General features: G+C 40.5%; 1 protein-coding gene across 1 annotated transcript in view; it reads left to right on the plus strand.

The window, feature by feature from the left end:
- Positions 1–17,266, plus strand: part of TSPAN8 (tetraspanin 8) — a 37,809-nt gene extending 20,543 nt beyond the window's left edge. Inside the window, exons 3-8 of the mRNA XM_082256493.1 lie at positions 760–891; positions 5,734–5,808; positions 5,904–5,999; positions 7,452–7,571; positions 15,040–15,123; positions 17,104–17,266. Coding sequence (XP_082112619.1) covers positions 760–891; positions 5,734–5,808; positions 5,904–5,999; positions 7,452–7,571; positions 15,040–15,123; positions 17,104–17,157 — 561 coding nt within the window. The 3' untranslated portion in view covers positions 17,158–17,266. The remainder of the gene's footprint in view (positions 1–759; positions 892–5,733; positions 5,809–5,903; positions 6,000–7,451; positions 7,572–15,039; positions 15,124–17,103) is intronic.
- The last annotated feature ends 1,667 nt before the right edge of the window (positions 17,267–18,933 follow it).

An 18,933-nucleotide genomic window follows, 5' to 3' on the forward strand; every position in this document is an offset into this window, starting at 1 on the left:
ATGTAACTTTTGTTTGCTTTTTTTTTTTTGTCCAGGGGATTTTTGATGAGCTTTAGGCCCCTTTCACACAACCTTTCTGATCAGGTCCAACTGTCAGTTTTTCAGGCAGACCCGATCAAAAAGTCCATTCTCCCCTATGGGTGACTTATGTCCGTTTACACCTGTCTACCTCAAAATTGACGCGATTCAGTCCGCTAAAAACAAAGATCCGTCCTCCTCTGTGTAAGCGAATCAGATCAGTGGAAGCTGGGTGTAAACGGACAGCACAGTCTGTTTACACCCAGCCACCCATAGAGCAGAGTGAGCTCTGTCTGTGTCCGCCCTGTTAATCCTGAGTGGACCTGTCATCCGCCTACTCTGCTCTGATCAGTATGGAACCAGAGGACAGATCCCTGCTGATCAAAACAGAGTCTGCCCTGTGAAAAAGGGAAACTTATGCTGCTTCAATCTACTACTTTAAAAACGGAAACGCAACCTCTAATATTGTTTCTATTCTTTACAAATTAGCAGTAAATGGTTTCAGAAATATTGCAGAATAACAATAAAGATTTATTTTTTATGTATTCACTTAAGTATGCTTTTAAATTAGAACACGTTTTTGAATCAGAACTTTAGATTTACTAATTATAAAAACTGAGATTTATCTAAAAAATAATGTTACTTGTTTATTGAAATATTTATTTTTATGGAAGAAATGAATGCCTATTTTTGTGTTTCTAATGTGTCATACATAGGTAAATAGATGTTTTCTCTCTTTAGAAACTAAATCTTGATGGAACTGGTATAATGTCAGGAATAGATGTAATGATAGCAGTTGGAGCAATAATTATGGTGCTTGGATTTTTTGGATGCTGTGGAGCCATAAAGGAAAGTCGTTGCCTTCTAATTCTGGTATGTACTTTTACTATACAATGTTTGCTATACAGTTCTGCCGATCTCTTTTATAGAACCAAATGCTCCAATACCAGCTCTGCATTCTTCCTTGAAAAACGCAGTCTCAGCTGCAGATCAAGCTTCCTTATGAATTTAGATTTTTGCCATGATACTGTACTGTATAACATGGAATCTCTTTTACTTGTTTTTAGACAAAAGAAATGGCGGCTCCTATTTATAACAATTATAAATCGCCATGCAGCCGCCATCAATTTTGGGAAAATGCCCAAATAAATGGCTATGTGTTTGAATTTGAGGCGCTGTGTGGTTTGGTGGTGTTGATTATTGTGCATATACAAAAAATGCAGTAATTAATATACTTGTGCTTTAAATCTGTAGCAGCCTCCTAGATAGGTGCTAGGTAAAGGCATCTAATGCTCCTGCTGCTTATCAGGGGAGCCTGATCTTTAGTTAGGTCTGCTCTATGTGCTCAGTGTGTATTCATCTGGTCTGAGGGAGTGTCCCCACTGTACCCAATGGGGGGCCTGTTGGACAGTGGAGGAAAACTGGCCAATGATACAAAAGCTTTTGTACTGTCCCAGTGGGCTGGCTTCTGCAGAGATGCATAATGGGATTGGTGATAAAAGCTGGGAGTGCATGAGGCAGGGTGTCTTTTGGCGGGAGCAAAGTCCCAGGAGGAGGTGGACGGCTGTCTCTCCTCCAGTAGATGTGAGGAAGGTGGTTCAGGCGGTCGGCCTAGTGAACCAGGTATGTGGAGCTGAGCTGCAGAGGATCCAGAGCGCTGACAAGTGGAGCTGCTGGCAGAGACTGTTGGGAAAAACAGTATTGTAAGTACCAGGAGTTCTGCCTAAGGGTCTGCCTAAGAGAGGGGACCACTCCAGAGAAGTCAGGGGATCATGGAGCTAGCTCACACAGGAGGTTTATCAGTAAAGGGGGTGCCGTGTAGTTGACCCTGAAGAATAGGAACAAAGGGGGTGCCAGGAAGGGCCCTGAAGTTGTTCAGCAATACAGTACAGATTACCTCAGAAAGCTCATTCACTTATACTTCACAGCTAAGGGAAAAGTGAAGCAGAGGCCTAGCCGTGACTAGTGTCACTCAGCGTTACTCAGGATTTTCCAAGTCGCCCCAGCCAATTGTGCATAGTTGTATAAAGTTGGAGTATCCCACTCATTCCCTTCTCCTATCCAAGTTCCAAATAAAAACACAAAAACCAAAGCTACTGGACTGTTTCCTGACTGAGCTAAAACACTTGGGAAAATGTCAATCTGTCATGTTGTTGCTAATGGTAACCCAGGGGAACCCGTTATCAGCAGCTCCCAAGGGAGTAGTGCTACAAATCATTAGAAAATATTGTAATATTGTAAAAGAAAAAAATTAACAGTTTGTTTCCTAAGTAGATAATTGGATATCTTCTACAGTTCATGCTTGAGTGTGCTCTATATTCCCGTCACACATGTGCTCATTAGTGATGCTCCTCCACTTTTGTATAAGGGGGCCACTCACCAGATGGATCTGGGCCACCAGGTCCCACACAGCTTGATATATAAAAAATGGTCATAGCATAAGACTCCCGTCTTCAAAACCAATCACCTCAATCAAAATGGCCATGGGTTAGGCAAATAGGTGTGCTTTTTCTTTTAAATATTGGATCAGGCTCCAAACCATCAGAATTCCCAGAAAAAAGCATAAGCTTTATATACGTGCAATACATTTATTAAAATATCTTTTTAATAAAATGATTCATAGAACAATCACATTTTGTTGTACCTTGAAGCGGCACCCACTGGTAAACGTTTATGTATGCAGTGATCAGCGCTGTCCATGCTATGGACCGGCCTGCGTATCATCTGTGTTCCACTGAGAACCGGAAGTTTACGAAACCGGAAGTATCATCGCTGCGGACCTTAATGCATTTTCCCCAAAGGCGTCATCAGGAAGTCATGAGAGTCCTGATGACGCCTTTCCCTCTGGTTTCTAGTGAGTTCTAGAATTTAGTGGGTTGGAAGAGGTAGGCCCTTAACTTGCATATTCATACAGCCTCAGTCAATCCCAGGGAGGAACTAGTAGTGGGTTGATGTGTGTTTGAATAGGCTGGGGTCTAGAACATCAGGGTCCTTGACCTGGTGGAGAAGACCCAGCCTCTGGGTCACTAAGCTGAAGTTTGCAGGAGGCCATTTGGGTCCCAGCTCAGGGAAAGCTAAGGGACCTGTGTCTGAAGTTGCTAGGAGCAATTCTCCCAGCCTCTGGCCTGGAGGCTCACAGCATAGAAGCTGGCAGATACTGAAGGGAAGCGATCAAGCACACAGGGCACAGTGAGTACAGGCCTGAGAGAGATCCAGGGACTGTTCTTGTTAACCCTTGGAGAGACAGTTCCAGATTTTCTGGCTCAGGTTTGCTCTTGTATTGGAGCCCACTGAGCTGTAGTTCATCTATTACTAGTTTCAAGAGGGGTTTCACCCGAAGGGTCAGTCATAGCAGAGAGTGTCCTCCATTATAAATTGTACTAAATTTGGAGTATCCCAAGGCTTGCCCTGCATCCTAACCAAGTTCAACAAGCATTAAAAAACAAAGAGACATGTGCTGCCTGTTTCTTAAAGTTGTGAGGCTGTGGAACTGCTATGTGCCTTAAAGGAAATGGAAAACCTGGGACAAAACAGCCAGCCCAGTCTGGGGTCTCTGCTACATTTACATTTGTGTGTGTTGGAATATTTTGGTCAATTTGGTGCACAATTTTCTTTTATATCAGACTCTACTATTGGCTCCTATGTTTCAGTATGTTGAATGCACAATGTGCCACATACACTAGGTTGCCTTATTTTCCAATCCATCAATCTGGCCTTGCTTGGTAAGGCTGTATTTTTCAAATGTATAGGCAGAAAGACCCTTGATATGAATTTGTAATGCTCTTATAAAACCTTTAACTGGTTGTTGTAGGACCTTTTCTTATGCCCCATTTTTCTATTTAAAATAAAAATGAAGAAGGTTGGGACTTTGAGTGAGAGACATGACAAAGCTGGCAGGGGTTGGTTTACACATTTATTGGTAGATACAGATATAAAAAACATAACATATTAAAATATTGGATGACCAAGGTAATAAGGGAGCTGGTAAGTGGTCCCCAAATCCAAATTCATAAAAACCAACATAGCAAAATTCCAAGGAGTAGTAGAGTAGTTTGAAATAATCACAGCATCAACAGACTCAACGCGTTTCATGGACCAAGTTCGCCACTTCATCAGGAGTAGGTGTATGATACATATCCATGAAAAATATATATATGTAAGGAAATTGTAACAATGATTATAAGTAAAAACTGGGAAGGGGAGACAGGGCCCCCAAATTCACAAAACTTACATTGCAGCTCAGGTAGGTAATGGCATTGGAGGTGGAACATGACCCTGGGTATCCCCCACGGGAGCTGAGGGTGCACAAGGCAGGCGGACAAGGCAGAACACCTTGGCCATCCAGTATTTTAATATGTTATGTTTTCATATCTGTATGTACCAATACATGTGTAAACCAATCCCTGCCAGCCTTGTCTCTCACTCAAAGTCCCAACCTTCTTCATTTTCCATTGAACAGGGATGGAGGCGCATGGCATGTCCCACCGTGCACCTCATTTAAAGTCCCACACCTCCCCCATTCTATCATGCTAATTAGGGATGGAATCCATCCCTCATTCATGATTCAATCCATCGTGAATGCTGCTGCCAGACTCATCCATCTTACCAATCACTCAGTGTCCGCCGCTCCTCTCTGTCAAGCCCTCCCCTGGCTTCCACTCACCCAATGAATCAAATTCAAAATACTAACAATATCTTAAAAAGCCATCCACAGCTTAGCCCGCAACTACATCACTAGCCTAGTCTAAAAATACCAACCCAATCACTCTCTTCGTTCCTCTCAAAACCTCCTTCTCTCTAGCTCCCTTGTCACCTCCTCCCATGCTCGCCTCCAGGACTTTACCAGAGCCTCTCCAATCCTGTGGAACACCTTACCCTTATCTGTCCGATTATCTCCTACTCTATTAGCTTATAGGCAATCTCTGAAAACCCTCCTCTTCAGAGAAGCCTATTCTACCCACACCTAACAACTCTACCTACATTTTTTCCATCTGCACATCCTCCTCGGTTACTGCCTTTTGTTTCACTTGACCCTCCCTTCTAGATTGTAAGCTCTAATGAGCAGGGTCCTCCGATTCTTCCTGTTTTGAATTGTACTGTAACTGTATTGTCGCCCCCCACACTGTAAAGCGCTGCGCAAACTGTTGGTGCTATATAGATCCTGTATAATAATAATGGAGAGACATGACTCTGGCTGACAGGTATATATATATATATATATATATATATATATATATATATATTTTTTTTTTTTTATCTCCCTTTGACCGCATATAATGTCTTATACCCCTTAGCCCAACATGCTGTGTCAAACAAATTCCCCCTCGACCAGTTGGGTTTTTTTTATGTTCTTTTATTTGTTACAACCAGATGTGCACACAACATTATTTTTACAATTTTTGCAGTATTATATATTGTATTCTGGTATATACTGGCTCGTTGGTCCGGCTGTCTGCCTGTTGTCCATCCCAGAGCTGCGATATGTCCCACTGTGCACCTCATTTAAAGTCCCACACCTCCCCCCTTCTATCATTTTTCTATTTAACGTTACCAATCATAATAACTGGCATCTCATTAGCCATCTGGTCCAATCAAATTTTTTTTTTTTTTATCTCACTGTTAGTTTTGTTACCATATTCAATGTTTTTAAGCCTTTTTTCATTAGTCTCAATGAAAGTTACCCTTTTCAACCATCCTTTCCTGTTTTCTGCCTAGTTCTTCATTGGTTTGCTCCTGATCCTGGTACTTCAGATAACAGCAGGAGTTTTGGGAGTTGTCTATAAACCAAAGGTATGTTGGATATATTGATCAAACATCTGCTGCCAATTTAAAGTTTAGATAAATATGAGCTACATTTCACTTTTATCTGCACTTCTTTGTTCCAGATTAATGCAGCAGTAAACCAGACTTTACATGACATTTTACCATTAAATACCCAACCTGCTGACTTTCAAGAAGCCTTGACAAAAATCCAGGAAGAGGTGAGATAGAACAATTATATTTGATTACATATGGAATGTTTTTTATTGCTCACATATGCTTCCAGAAGCATCACAGTCCTGTGAAATAAAAAAACTCTCCAAAGCGTTGAAACTATATGCTCTAAAGATACTGTACATGGACAATGGTCAATTGTGTTATAGAAGATGTAACCCTGTATCAAATGCAAATACATTTACAATCTGAAAGTCATAAATGCCAATATTAGACAAATTAAAACAAATATTAAACAAAAAAACTTGATGTTGCAGTACAACTCCCTGCCAATTTCCAGTCATTTTGTCACTTGGGAAACCAACTCAATAAATAGTATTATGAATAGTTTATGTCTCGATAGTGCCCCCTGCAGGATGTTATTTAAATAACTTTGCTGTATAAAATGTCACATAATACATTCAGAAGAGAAAATTTGAATATTTCCAAATAAAATGCATATAATTACCTACAAAACAAATGACAGTTTAACACTCTATAAGTAGTGTTGTAAAAAAATAACAATTATTTAACGATAAAGACTAATGTGACATAAAAATAAAAATAAAGTCCATATAATATAAAAACACCCGGGGCTGTTCTTGGTGTCAATAATGTGCCAAAAAACTCTTTAAATCCTAAAAGCAGTGAAGTCTTCCTTATACAAAGTCTACTTCCAACACCGTCTCACGTGCAAAATGTGATCCCACTCCCCATGGATGTGAATTTACCAGCTACTAATGCCTTCCACTTTCATGGTCAGCAAACCAGCTATAATCAAAGGTAGATGCCAGATTCTCACTCCATACAATATAATGGGTCAAACTTCTTTTGGGAATAAAACAGAAAACTCCAATGGCATAGTAACTGAAAACCATCCAATTTCATTAAAAATATAAAAAAGAGCTGCTCACATTATGTAAAAGCAATTCATGCATTTGCATATATGGATCTCATAGGCATTTCTATGGTCTCCTATATCACCACCGATGGACGCTGCCAGATCCACACCCTGGTGTCTCCTCTGGTCGCCGTGTAGCCACGCCCCTAGTATATAATTACCTGCATCTGTTCAAAATTACTTAAAATATTCAAAATATAGCATGTTTATTAACATGTCGTATGTGTGCCCATAAATTAAATATGAACTGATGCCTGTGCAATGTCTTTCTTTCCTTGATGATGTTAGCACATAGAACATAAATGTCCTACATAAATAATTATAGTCGTAGCCTAATACAGGTTACTAGAGTTACTGTTTTTTTTTTTTTTTTTCATTCCATATTTAATATTTCCTAAATAGCTTTTTCAACATTTTGTATATTATTTCATTTCTATTCAGAGAGATCAAACAAAACAGTTCAGAAAAAGTAATATTTTATGTCGTAACATAAATCATAGTGAGAATACATTTTCTGTGACCTGTTATTTTATTTATTTTTTTTTACATTTTCTTACAGGGTAAATGCTGTGGTGTCGTTAAAGGAATTGAGGATTGGGGGGGTACTTTCCCTACATCATGTAAATGCACTGTAGCAGTAGACAAGGAGGAATGTGGGACCAATGGATACTATAAAAAGGTAAAAAAAACTAATTGCCAATATTGATATGTAAAGTGTGCTTGTGCTGATGTGAAAGTTAGAGGACTGACACTAGATAGGAATTAGAGGTACTTGTAGAGGTGCTAACACATGCTTTCAGCTTTTTTTCAGAGTGCCCTTTGAGCTGAGCTGAAATCACATCTCTATGAGTAGAAACCTTTACATATCTGCAAAAGACCTGTGATGTTAACACAAATGTATTTTTATGTGAGTTCATGGGCACCAGGGATGTGCAGTCAGGGGAGGCAGAGCCATGAACATAAAAAAAAAAAATGATCAAGCTTCGAGGGTCGTAGCTCCGCAACCTGGGGTCACAAAGACCCCAAATTTGGGGGGTAGGTACCTGAAGTCCTTCCCCACCACTGGACATTTGGGGCTCCTATGGTTCTAGAGATACAGGGCTTCTTGCACAACCTGTCAGAAGCTGTGCAGCAGACGAGGATGAGCCCACAGTGCCTCTGATTACTTGTCAGAGGCACTCAGCTCAGTGGACAGCTTGGTTGGAGCCTTGGATCAATGGTAAAGCACCATTGGTCCAAGCTATCCAATAAAAATGCTACAGTCAAGGCTTTCCTCTCACTGCAGTGTCATAGAAGGGGGAATGTGTCTAAAAGGCAAATGCTCCCTTTCAGCCCAGCCCTCTTAGCTACAAGGAAAAAACATGGGTTTATGGGTATAAGGTTTACCCATAATCCCATGTTTTTCTCAAACAGGTAAGAGGGAGAATCTGCTGATGCTGCTGAAAAGGTACTTTATTAACCACTTTACCACCGGAGGATTTTGCTGTCTTACGTCTGGGCCACTTTTTGCGATTCGGCACTGTGCGACTTTAACTCACAATTGCGCGGTTATGCAACGTCGTACCCAAATAAAATTTACGTCCTTTTTTTCCCACAAACAGAGCTTTCTTTTGGTGGTATTTGATCACCTGTGCGATTTTTACTTTTTGCGCTATAAACAAAAAAATAGCGACAATTTCGAAAAAATAACAATATTTTTCACATTTTTTTATATGAAATTCCCCCCCAAAAAATGTAAAAATCAAAATTTTTTATCATTTTAGGGCAATTTGCTTTCTGCTACATATTTTTGGTAAACAAAAATTGCAATAAGCGTATTTTGATTGGTTTGCGTAAAAGTTATTGCATTTACTAACTAAGGGAAAGATTTCTGTCGTTTTTGGTGTTTTTTTTTTAAACGAGTAATGGCGGCGATCTGCGATTTTTTTTGCGGGACTGCGACATTGGGGCGGACAGATCGGACCCTTGACTGACATTTTTGACACTATTGGGGGTACCAGTAACATTACTACAGTAATCAGTGCTATACATATGCACTGTTACTTTCAGGGAAGGGGTTAATTTTATTGGAGAGGGAGGGGTTATTGTATGCCTGGTGCTTACTAACGTGTGTGGGGGGAGGGGACTATGTGACACAAGGACAGATCGCAGGTTCAGCTATGTCTGTCACTTAGGAGATCCGCCCGCTTTGTTTACACAAGCGGGCAGATCTCCACACTCGATTCCCCGACGATCGTGGAAGAGCGGCGGTGATCACCGCCGCTCCTCCCCTGGCCCGACTCCCGCTGTGACTGAATACAGCGGGAGCGCGCCGCCGAGAGAGGGGAATGTCTGCCGCAGTAGAGCTCTAGTGAGCAGCGGTAAAGTGGTTAATCAAGTAAAATAATATATTATTATGCTATATGGAATATCATAAAAATTTATTATTTATCTATTTACTGTGAAATTACTGGTTTAAAGTTGTAACTTCAAACTTCAGTAATTTGTCCGTTAAGCCACCTGGTTGAGTACAGTTTTTTTAAAATATAGAAAATGACCTTTAAACAATATATAATACTTGATTGTATATTACTTACTTCTGGCAATTAACCACTTGCCACCCAGGCCAATTCGGACACTTCTCTCCTACATGTAAAGATCATATTTTTTTTGCTAGAAAACTACTCAGAACCCCCAAACATTATATATATATATATATATATATATATATATATATATTAGCAGGCATCCTAGGAGATAAAATGGTGGTTGTTGCAACTTTTTATGTCACACGGTATTTGCGCAGCAAATTTTCAAACGCATTTTTTTTTTTTTAAAACTGTTTCATAAATTTAAAGAAAAATGCTAAAGTTAGGCCAATTTTTTTGTATAATGTGAAATATTATGTTACGCCGAGTAAATAGATACCTTACATGTCACACTTTAAAATTGCTTACACTTTTGGGGTGGCGCCAAACTTCAGTACTTAAAAATCTTCATAGCCTACGCTTAAGCCTCGGTTTCCACTAGTGCGGCTACGAAGTCGTGCTACTTCTAGCACGACTTCGTAGTGAAAGTAAACTGCGGCTTCAGTGAGACTTGTCCCTCATATATAGAGGGAAGTCGCACTGAAGGCGGCTCAAAAGTAGTGCACGATCTACTTTTGAAGTCGCCGCAACTGAAGCCGCGGCAGTGGAAACGGGCCCCATTGAAAACAATGGGTTTTGACTTGCTGTGCGACTTGACATGTGTCAAGTCGCACCGCAAGTCGCGCAAGTGGAAACGGAGCCTTAAAAGCTTTTGCAGGTTACATGTTTAGAGTTACAGAGGAGGTCTAGTACTAGAATTATTGTTCTTGCTCTACTGCTCGCGGCGATACCTCACATGTGTGCGTTTGAAGGCCGTTTACATATGTTAAAATAAGTCCTTATGCTGGTTAAATTAGTAAACTATGAGAACTAATGAAGGTGCTATATATAATCTAAATAATCCAAGAATGGTTCAGGCTCCATTCTTTTATTATATAGATTATATATGGCACTTTTATTAGTTCTCACAGTTTACTAATTTAACCAACATAAGGACTTATTTTAATAAAATCAGGACTGTTAGTAGCTGTATAGAGAACAGTGTGATTTTTTTTTTTTTTTTTATTTATGCATTCTGTAACAGTCCTGTACTTGACCATTGAAATCTCAGCATTTACAGTATGCAGAAATAAAAAATAAAAATCTGCTGTCCAATAGATTAGGAAGCAGAAGTTTTTTTGGCATGCCAAGCAAGGTGTACTTGTCTTCTCAAAATAGCAATGACATTTGGTAATGATGATATGATAGACCTACGTAAAGTGTTAGTAAACCCAGGAGCCTGCAGTTACTATATCTGATCTCCCACAGTACACGGAACATGGAAATGCAATTATTTTATTAAATATAAACTGCTAAATACCTTTTCTCATCAGCATTCTTGTGACTTATATCAGTGTCCGGCTGAGCACTGGTTAAAACTTGTAGGAGTTTTCATTCTCCTCTGACTGTCGTATGAGGCCACGTGACCCCTGACCCTCTGTCTGGACAGTGCCGATTGGCCCTGTGCTGATCACATGCATCCCCCCCCCCCAAAAAAAAAAAACCTGCCTAGCAATACACACCAAATTGAACATGTGCAGAGTGCCCCCTAGGGGCAGATGTATTGGGAACTGTGTAAGAAGGGGAGGATCACAGAAGACAGGATCAAACAGCCTTTTTACACAATGCTGAGGATTAACCCTGTAGGTTCCACAGTGAGTATAACAAGCATGCTTTACTGCATGGACAGACTGATTTAACTGTTGTGGGTTTAGTAACACTTTAATGCTTTAGTGCTAATCCTATACTCACCTGTCTGCAGTTCAAGTGATATATTGGATATGCAGCTTGTCTGCACAATCAGTTGCTTATCAAAATCTTCCTATCTAGGCCACACATTTACTCTGCATTCTCCATTCAACTTTAAGTGTAACTAAAGGCAAAACTTTTTATTTTTATTGCTAACTTTGCCCCCGTTAAGGAGATTCACCCTCCCCATTTGTCCTGTTTACCCTTATTATAAAAAGTGAACGGAAAAGAAAATCCAACATTTTGGACTGACATCAGAAAAGTAATAGAGGGGAAATCTTCGTATAGGAACAATAGTTCTGGAGACCCTGGTGACATCCAGGGAAATTTCCCCACAGTAGGACATAGATGGCAAAAAAAAAAAAAAAACCTGACAGGGGTATAACCCTCAGTTACTCTATCCAAAATCATAAATAAAAGTTTTGCCTTAGTTAAACTTTACTTTACTGTGCATCAGAGGATGAGTAGGTGTGGCCAAGCCCTTCCTGATAGCCATGGTGCCTTGCCAGTCTCTCAACAAGGCAAATGCCTCTGCTATATGCCTTGGTGGATGTGGGCCGGGTTCTAGACTGCTTCCCATGGACAATGTCTAAGGATCACTGGCTTGAGTTTAGTTTTCTTAGCCCCTATTTGTGAGTGCATTACTTTTATTCATTTTTAGTTTCAGGAATATTCTGCTTTTAATGCTCTATGGCAGGTGTACTCCCTTTATTATATTTTATATTATTCCTAATTCCTAAATTCAATATGATAATTTGATAATTTTGGAAATATGATAAATACATTTGCTAAAGCACAAATAATTATTATACATGATACCATTTAAAAACATAGAAGTAATAAGGACTCTTATATACTTATATTTTTCATTAATATTTCCTATAGTTTGCCTGCAGTCCATGAACTTTGACTAATATGGACATTTTCTTATTTTTCCCATGTTTTATGTGTCATTTTTTTCAAATAAGAAATGCTACTAAGGACTCATAGCAACCCGCATACTTAAACTTTTTTTTGTCCCTAACTGTCATTTGAATGTGCATTTTAGACATTTTGCTTAATTAGTCCTAGTGAATTAGTATGTGATTTTTTTATTTCTTGTAGGAGAGCTGTCTAATGTCCAGATTTTTAAGCCAGTTCCCACACCTACAGGAAACCTCTCATTCAGCAGCTTTGCAAGGACAATGCACTGAAGCCCCACCCCAGCATGTCCCACTGGTTTCCAGTATAGTCACTTGCCAGTTCTCTTTACACGCCCAGGGCCCAGATAGGAACCCTACACACTTTCTTGCAGTGGCCTCTATATTATGGTGGTCTGGATGCAATTAACAAACGGTCACAACTACAGCTAGGGCCAGTGCAACACGGGTGCCCTGGCATTTTAGCTGGTGCAGCGTGGAACCTACCCAGTCACCACTTCTGACTGATCCATGTATCTGATTACCACTGCTGATATCCCCAACTCACAGGATTCTTGTAGCGATAGACCAGTGTCATTAAATCATTGTAGGGCTTTACTGCTATGCCCAACTGCCTGCAACCTTTCACCACTTCTGCTCCAGAAGGTTTTACCCCCTTAAAGCAGAGTTCCAGCCATTTACTCACCTGTCCAACGGTCCAGCGATGCGGCCGCCGGAAGCCTCGATCCTCTCCCTCGGCGCCGGCATCACTGCTGTGGGCACCCGGCTGTTACAGTTTGCGGCTTCACAGCCGGGTACCCACTGCGCATGCGCGAGTCGCGCTGCGCGCCGTGATTGGCCGGCAATCTTTTGGGACCTCTGACGTGTCCCAGAAGATTGCAGGGAGAGAGGTGGAGATGAGAACTTCCGCTCAGGGCGCCGCGGCGCTCCGAGCGGAAGTGGGAGCAGGTACCTGTCAAAACTAGGTACCCGCTCCCCCCCCCAAAAAATGACATGCCAAATGTGGCATGTCGGGGGGTCAGGACTCCCTAATGCGGAAGTTCCACTTTTGGGTGGAACTCCGCTTTAATGAAAAGGCCATTTTGTGTGATTCAGCACTGAATTACTTTAATGAAAAATTGGACAGTTGTGATACACTGTACCCAAATACAATTCATGTCCTTTTTTCGCACAAATAGATCTTTCTTTTACTGGTATTTGATCACCTCTGTGGTTTTTAGATTTTGCGCTATAAACGAAGAAAGAGCGACAATTTTGAAAAAAACACTATATTTTTTACTTTCTGCTATAAAACATTCCCAATAAAAAAATGTAAAAAATCCATTTTTTTTATCAGTTTAGGCCAATTTGTATTCTGCTACATATTTTTGGAAAAAAAAAAAATCCCAAAAAACGTATTTCATTTGGTTTGTGCAAAAGTTATAGCGTTTACAAACTATGGGATAGATTTTTGAACTTTTTATTTATTTTTGTTTTTATTAGTAATAGCGGTGATCAGGGATTTTTAGCTGGACTGTGACATTGCGGCGGACAGAACGAACCCCTAACAGACATTTTTGATGCTTTTTGGGGACCAGTAACATTAATACAGTAATTAGTGCTAAATATTATGCACTGTTACTGTATAAATGACACTGGCGGGGAAGGGGTTAACACTGGGGGTGATTAAAGGGGTTAATGTATGCCTAATAATGCTTACTGATGTGGGGGGGGGGGGGGCTCTGTGACAGGCACAGAGAGATCGTGGCTTTAGCTTAGCTAAAACTCCTGATCTCTCCCTGCCTGTGTAACAGAAGACTCGCCTGCTTTGTTTACATAAGCAGACGGCTCTTCTGTCAGTTTCTGTGATGATTGCGGGAGGCGATTGTTGTTTCTAATCACAGCGGGAGCATGGTCTCGGCGCCGCGTGCACATAATCACGTAGATCTACGTGATTATGTGCAGCCAAGCCGCCCTGCCGCATTAAATCTGGGACGGCCGGCAAGTGGTTAATGAACTGCACCCTCTCTGTCTGTCAGATGATTTCACTCAGTATTACTTGAATGCAAAGTGACATTTTTAACTTTTTTACTGTGCAAGAATGTTTTTGTAAAGGCTGAGAACATAGTACATAACGTAATTGCGACTTTCTCTTCTTCACTGTCGTTGTGCTATTGTGCCCTTGTGCTATTTGCTGGGAGCCCAGTGCACCCCTGTGCCTTTAAGGAGGAGTGGGCTCCCTCCAGGCATACCTGCCCTCAATCTATTCATTATTATACTGTATATGTGCTCTTACTATGGATGCTCCCAATATTTATAGAGTTAGGACTACGTATAATACTGGAGTGCCTTGTCGCGGCCTCTTTAGCTTATGCGTGTATTTGCAAATGTGTGCAAATGAAATCCCTGTTTTTACCATGAACTGTTAGACAGGACAATTCCGTTTGTTGCTGACTGGTTGGTAAGTTGAGCTGGGAATTTTTCTTTGTTTTTGTTTGTCATGCGTCGCCCCTTCCATGTGCTCCTTGCTGTTAAGGCCAGTTATAGGTTGGGGCAGTTGATGTTCGTTTGTATGGCTAGTCCCAAACATATGAATAAAGTCCACAGTTATGGAAGAAAAACTCACATTTGTAACTGGTCTCATTCAAGGGTAGCTGTGTGTTAGTATGTCCCAAAGCCATGACCAAAGGCCTCATCGTGTTTGTGCCTCAAAACTCTCCATGACACATCCTGGGTGGAAACAACTAACTATCTGGGTGCTAACCCCTTCTTACATATTTATGGGGTGTTATTTATATAAATGATACAAATACAACAGTAAAAAATAAAACATGTCCCTTTGTATTTGATTGGTGGAAAAATCTGCTCTAAAAACTGTTTTTTCCCTTTACAGACTTGTAAAGCTTTATTCACTGAATACTTCGAAAAACATCTCCTCATCATCATTGGAATTGCATTTGGACTGGCAGTGGTAGAGGTATTAATATTAATATTTTTGAACTGCAGCTGACACAAATACTTAGTGTATGTTTTCAAGTGAGAACAGCAGAATATTTAAATTGCACCTGTGCCTAAACAATGGGCATTATATATTTTCATATCCTTAACAGTAGTTTTAAAGCTTCAACACACTCCATCTCTGACCTCTCTAGATGCTTTAATGGCTCTTTCATATGGACTGTGTTTGGTTCAATCAGTAGTGGGTCCAAAAACACATCCCCTGCTGAATCGGAAAAAAATATAATGGGTGTCACCTTTGTGACATTCATTTTTTGCTGCATTTAAAAACCAGAGCTTTCTGGACCCTTACTGGATCTATGGGTTGCTGGTTTTTTTGGATGTAAACGGACACAAGTACATTTATGTCCTGCTGCCCATAGACTAACATGGTGTTTCTGATCAGGTCCACCTGAAAAACTGACAGGTGGACCTGATTAGACCTCCTTTGTGAGTGAAGTTATTCATTCACAAAGATTCCAACAAAGATTCTCTAGTCAGGTTTCAGTCAGCTTCTACAGCTGGCCAAATACTGATAACAGATTCCTCAACCCGCGCTATACAGTTCAGCTAAACATTTTCCAGCAGGCTCCTTCAACAATAATCCACTGAATGATTGACTTTTGTAGGATGAAGTGGAGGCGGCAGGACCACAAATTTAGTTTGGTTCCTCAGGTATAGCCACCTTAAGGTCTTATGTACACCGGACATTTTTAAAGCTGCTGTTTTTGGCTTCAGGCCTTTATTTCTACAGCCAGTAAACTCCCCAGCATGGTATCCTATGTGTCCATTCACCCATAGGCTGTTTTTAGCAGTTTTTAGCAGGGGCATTTTCTGGCTGTTAAAAACTGAGTGTATTGAGGATGAGTTTTTCAGCTATAAATACGATCTAACTCTAAAACAACGCTGAAAAAAAAGCTGGAAAATTTGACTTTTTGGCATTAATACACGCCCCCACTAACAGTTACGTCGTTTCATGGGACAGAGCCGACTTGCCACAGTATATGTACTGCTGGCGGTCGGCAAGTGATTAATTTAGCATTTACTTCCTGCCCTTAGCTCAGTTGTGCATGCAGGAAAGTGTGCTTAGATGAGAAAACCCCTCCTCTCCTCCCCTCCTGAAGACTCCTGGGATGTATGACATAAGTTGCCTAGGCAGGAAACTAGGAAGTAAGTGAAGAAGTGTAAAAACAAAGTTTAAAACAAGTAATTAGAATATACTTTCCTCTCTAGTTACTAATGCTAGCAGCATGAGGATTAAAGCGGTTGTAAACCCTAGAAAAAAAAAAAAAAAACCTGCAAGACAAAGGCATAATGGGCTAGTATGCATCGCATACTAGCCCATTATGTGTAACTTACCTTAGAACGAAGCCCTGACACGGACCCCCGGACATCGCTGCGGGCGCTGCCATGATCCCTCGCCGTCTCTTCCGGGTTTGGCGGCTCCGGCGTGGTGATTGGACGGAAGAGACGGCTCCGGCGCAATGAGTGATTTTCCGGCAAGCTCCAAATTAATTGAAGGTCCCCCCGGACCTTCAGAGCGCATGCGCCGCTCGCGAGAGCGGCTGCATGCACTGTAAATATCTCCTAAACCATGCCGGTTTAGGAGATATTAATTGTACCTACAGGTAAGCCATATTATAGGCTTACCTGTAGGTAAAAGTGTCAAAAAGCGGGATACTACCGCTTTAAAACTAAGCAATGTTGATTGGGAGAGTGAAGTTCCACTTTAACAAAGCTGAGCTAGTGTTGCAGTGCAGATCAAATGGGCACTGAGGCTTACTGGCTGTTAAATATGCCCGTATCACAAAGCTAGCCAGACAGAATTACAATTTCTTTAACAATAAAAGCAATTCTCATATACGGGTTTCTGCTATGCTTTTAGCTGCTTGTCTTTTAGTATGTAAGCAAATATCTAATATTGTAGGACAATATTCATACACTTGTCTTGTCCTTCCAGCTTTTTGGCCTCGGATTTTCGATGACATTGTACTGCCAAATAGGAAAGAAATGAAGAAATATATAAGGCACTGCAAGCTACCCTATGAAGTAACCTGGTAGAATACTCCTGCAAGTGCTTTATGTTATAAATATATGTTCAATACAATAAACTGTAGATATACCTGACAGAAATGTGTTTTGTAAGTCATGTTTAGCAGTCTCTCTAAGCAGTAATAACTACTTTAGCAACCATCTGACAATCACTTGTTACCCCTGATCTGTTAAATCAAATTGGCTGTTGTAGGTTTCTGTAGTTTGCACATCATTGTTTTTTTTTTTTTTAACATTCTAATTAATGTAAGTTGGGCACAAACCTTGGAAATTAAAGCTAAGTATATAATAAAAACTGCATAAATAAAGGTTACATCGCCAAAAATAGTAGATCATGAGGCAGCTGAAATGATATGCAAATGTTGGCTTTTCCTATAATAGTCAAGGTGTCTGCACCTATCTTCCGGTGTGTTAGGTTTTTTTTTTTTTTAGATCCTCAATGTGATTGTATATGCAAATAATGGCACACACAATTATTGACTAACCTGCCCCTTCCCATGTACTGCATTTAGCTAGAGGGGTGACTAGCTTTTGATTTTGTGAACTTTCGTAGGTATTGTCATGCCAACTTGAAAGCACTTTCGTAAACATGTGCAGGCATTGGCTTTTTTTTTTTTTTTTACAACTTTAGGTTAGAAAACATTTATTTGAAATATTCTTATAGGTATGTTTATGCAATCTTGTTAGATCCTTCAGTGTAATACATGCATCAATTTCACTTCACATTTGTTACAACAATATCAACATTTATTGTATTGAAAAGCAAAACTCTTTATTGAAAACTGATTGGATATTACTACTCTTCATTAAAGGTATATTTAGAGCTCAACTCCAGGCATGGTTTTTAATGCATTGTTACATTGGTCCAGCTGGGGTCAATCTAAGTTTATATATTCCATATCTGTGGGACCCCTTAGGAAGCAGAAAATCCCTGTAGGAGTTCTCTGATTAGACAAGGTGGAGAGGCAGGGAGGTGATGACATGATCTCCAGCTCATCCAATAAGAAAACACCTTATATCCTTTAAAAAAAAAAAAAAGAAATCAAGTAATAGCGGCCATGCCAAACAAGCGACCCTCTGTGTTCACTATCCAAAAGGGCAGCCACTCAATAAAGGACCCGGAAGACTGCAGCAATCGCTGTAGCATCGCCGACAACTGCATGGTTTGTCTACTTCCACACTGGTCCCTCGTGTATAGAATACTTTTACTTAAGCCCTGTACACACGCACAGATTGTTGGCCGTAAATTGTTGGCCAACGTCCGATCGGCCGATTGTAGGCTTGTTAGTATGATGCTTCCGACAACCAACTGCGAATTTTCGGCCTAAAAAAATCTGGTGTGCATGCTATAAAATTTTTGTTGGCCAACAACAGAACGGCCGATTGTTCGTCAGTCAGTACAGATTTCGGCAGACAAAAATCAGATGAGCAAGACTGGGCATGCTCAGAGAAGAAAAAACACAGGGAAAGTCAACCATCACATGACATCACTTCTGAAGTTGGTTTTTGTTGGCCAACAAAAGTCCAGTGCAAGTCTAGAGCACATTTCAACCAACAAACAACAATGGACAAAAGACGGCCGGTCGGTCGGCCAACAATCTGTGCGTGTGTACAGGGCTTTACATTGTTCCAAGCTGGACCAACGTGACTATGCAATAAAAACCATACCTGGAGTTCATCTTTAACTTTCCCTAGCAAAGATGCTGTTCCAGGCTTTTCCCAGTGGAGACCACATGAT

Source organism: Pelophylax lessonae, assembly GCF_965119305.1.
Source record: "Pelophylax lessonae genome assembly, chromosome: 4".
NCBI lineage: Eukaryota > Metazoa > Chordata > Amphibia > Anura > Ranidae > Pelophylax > Pelophylax lessonae.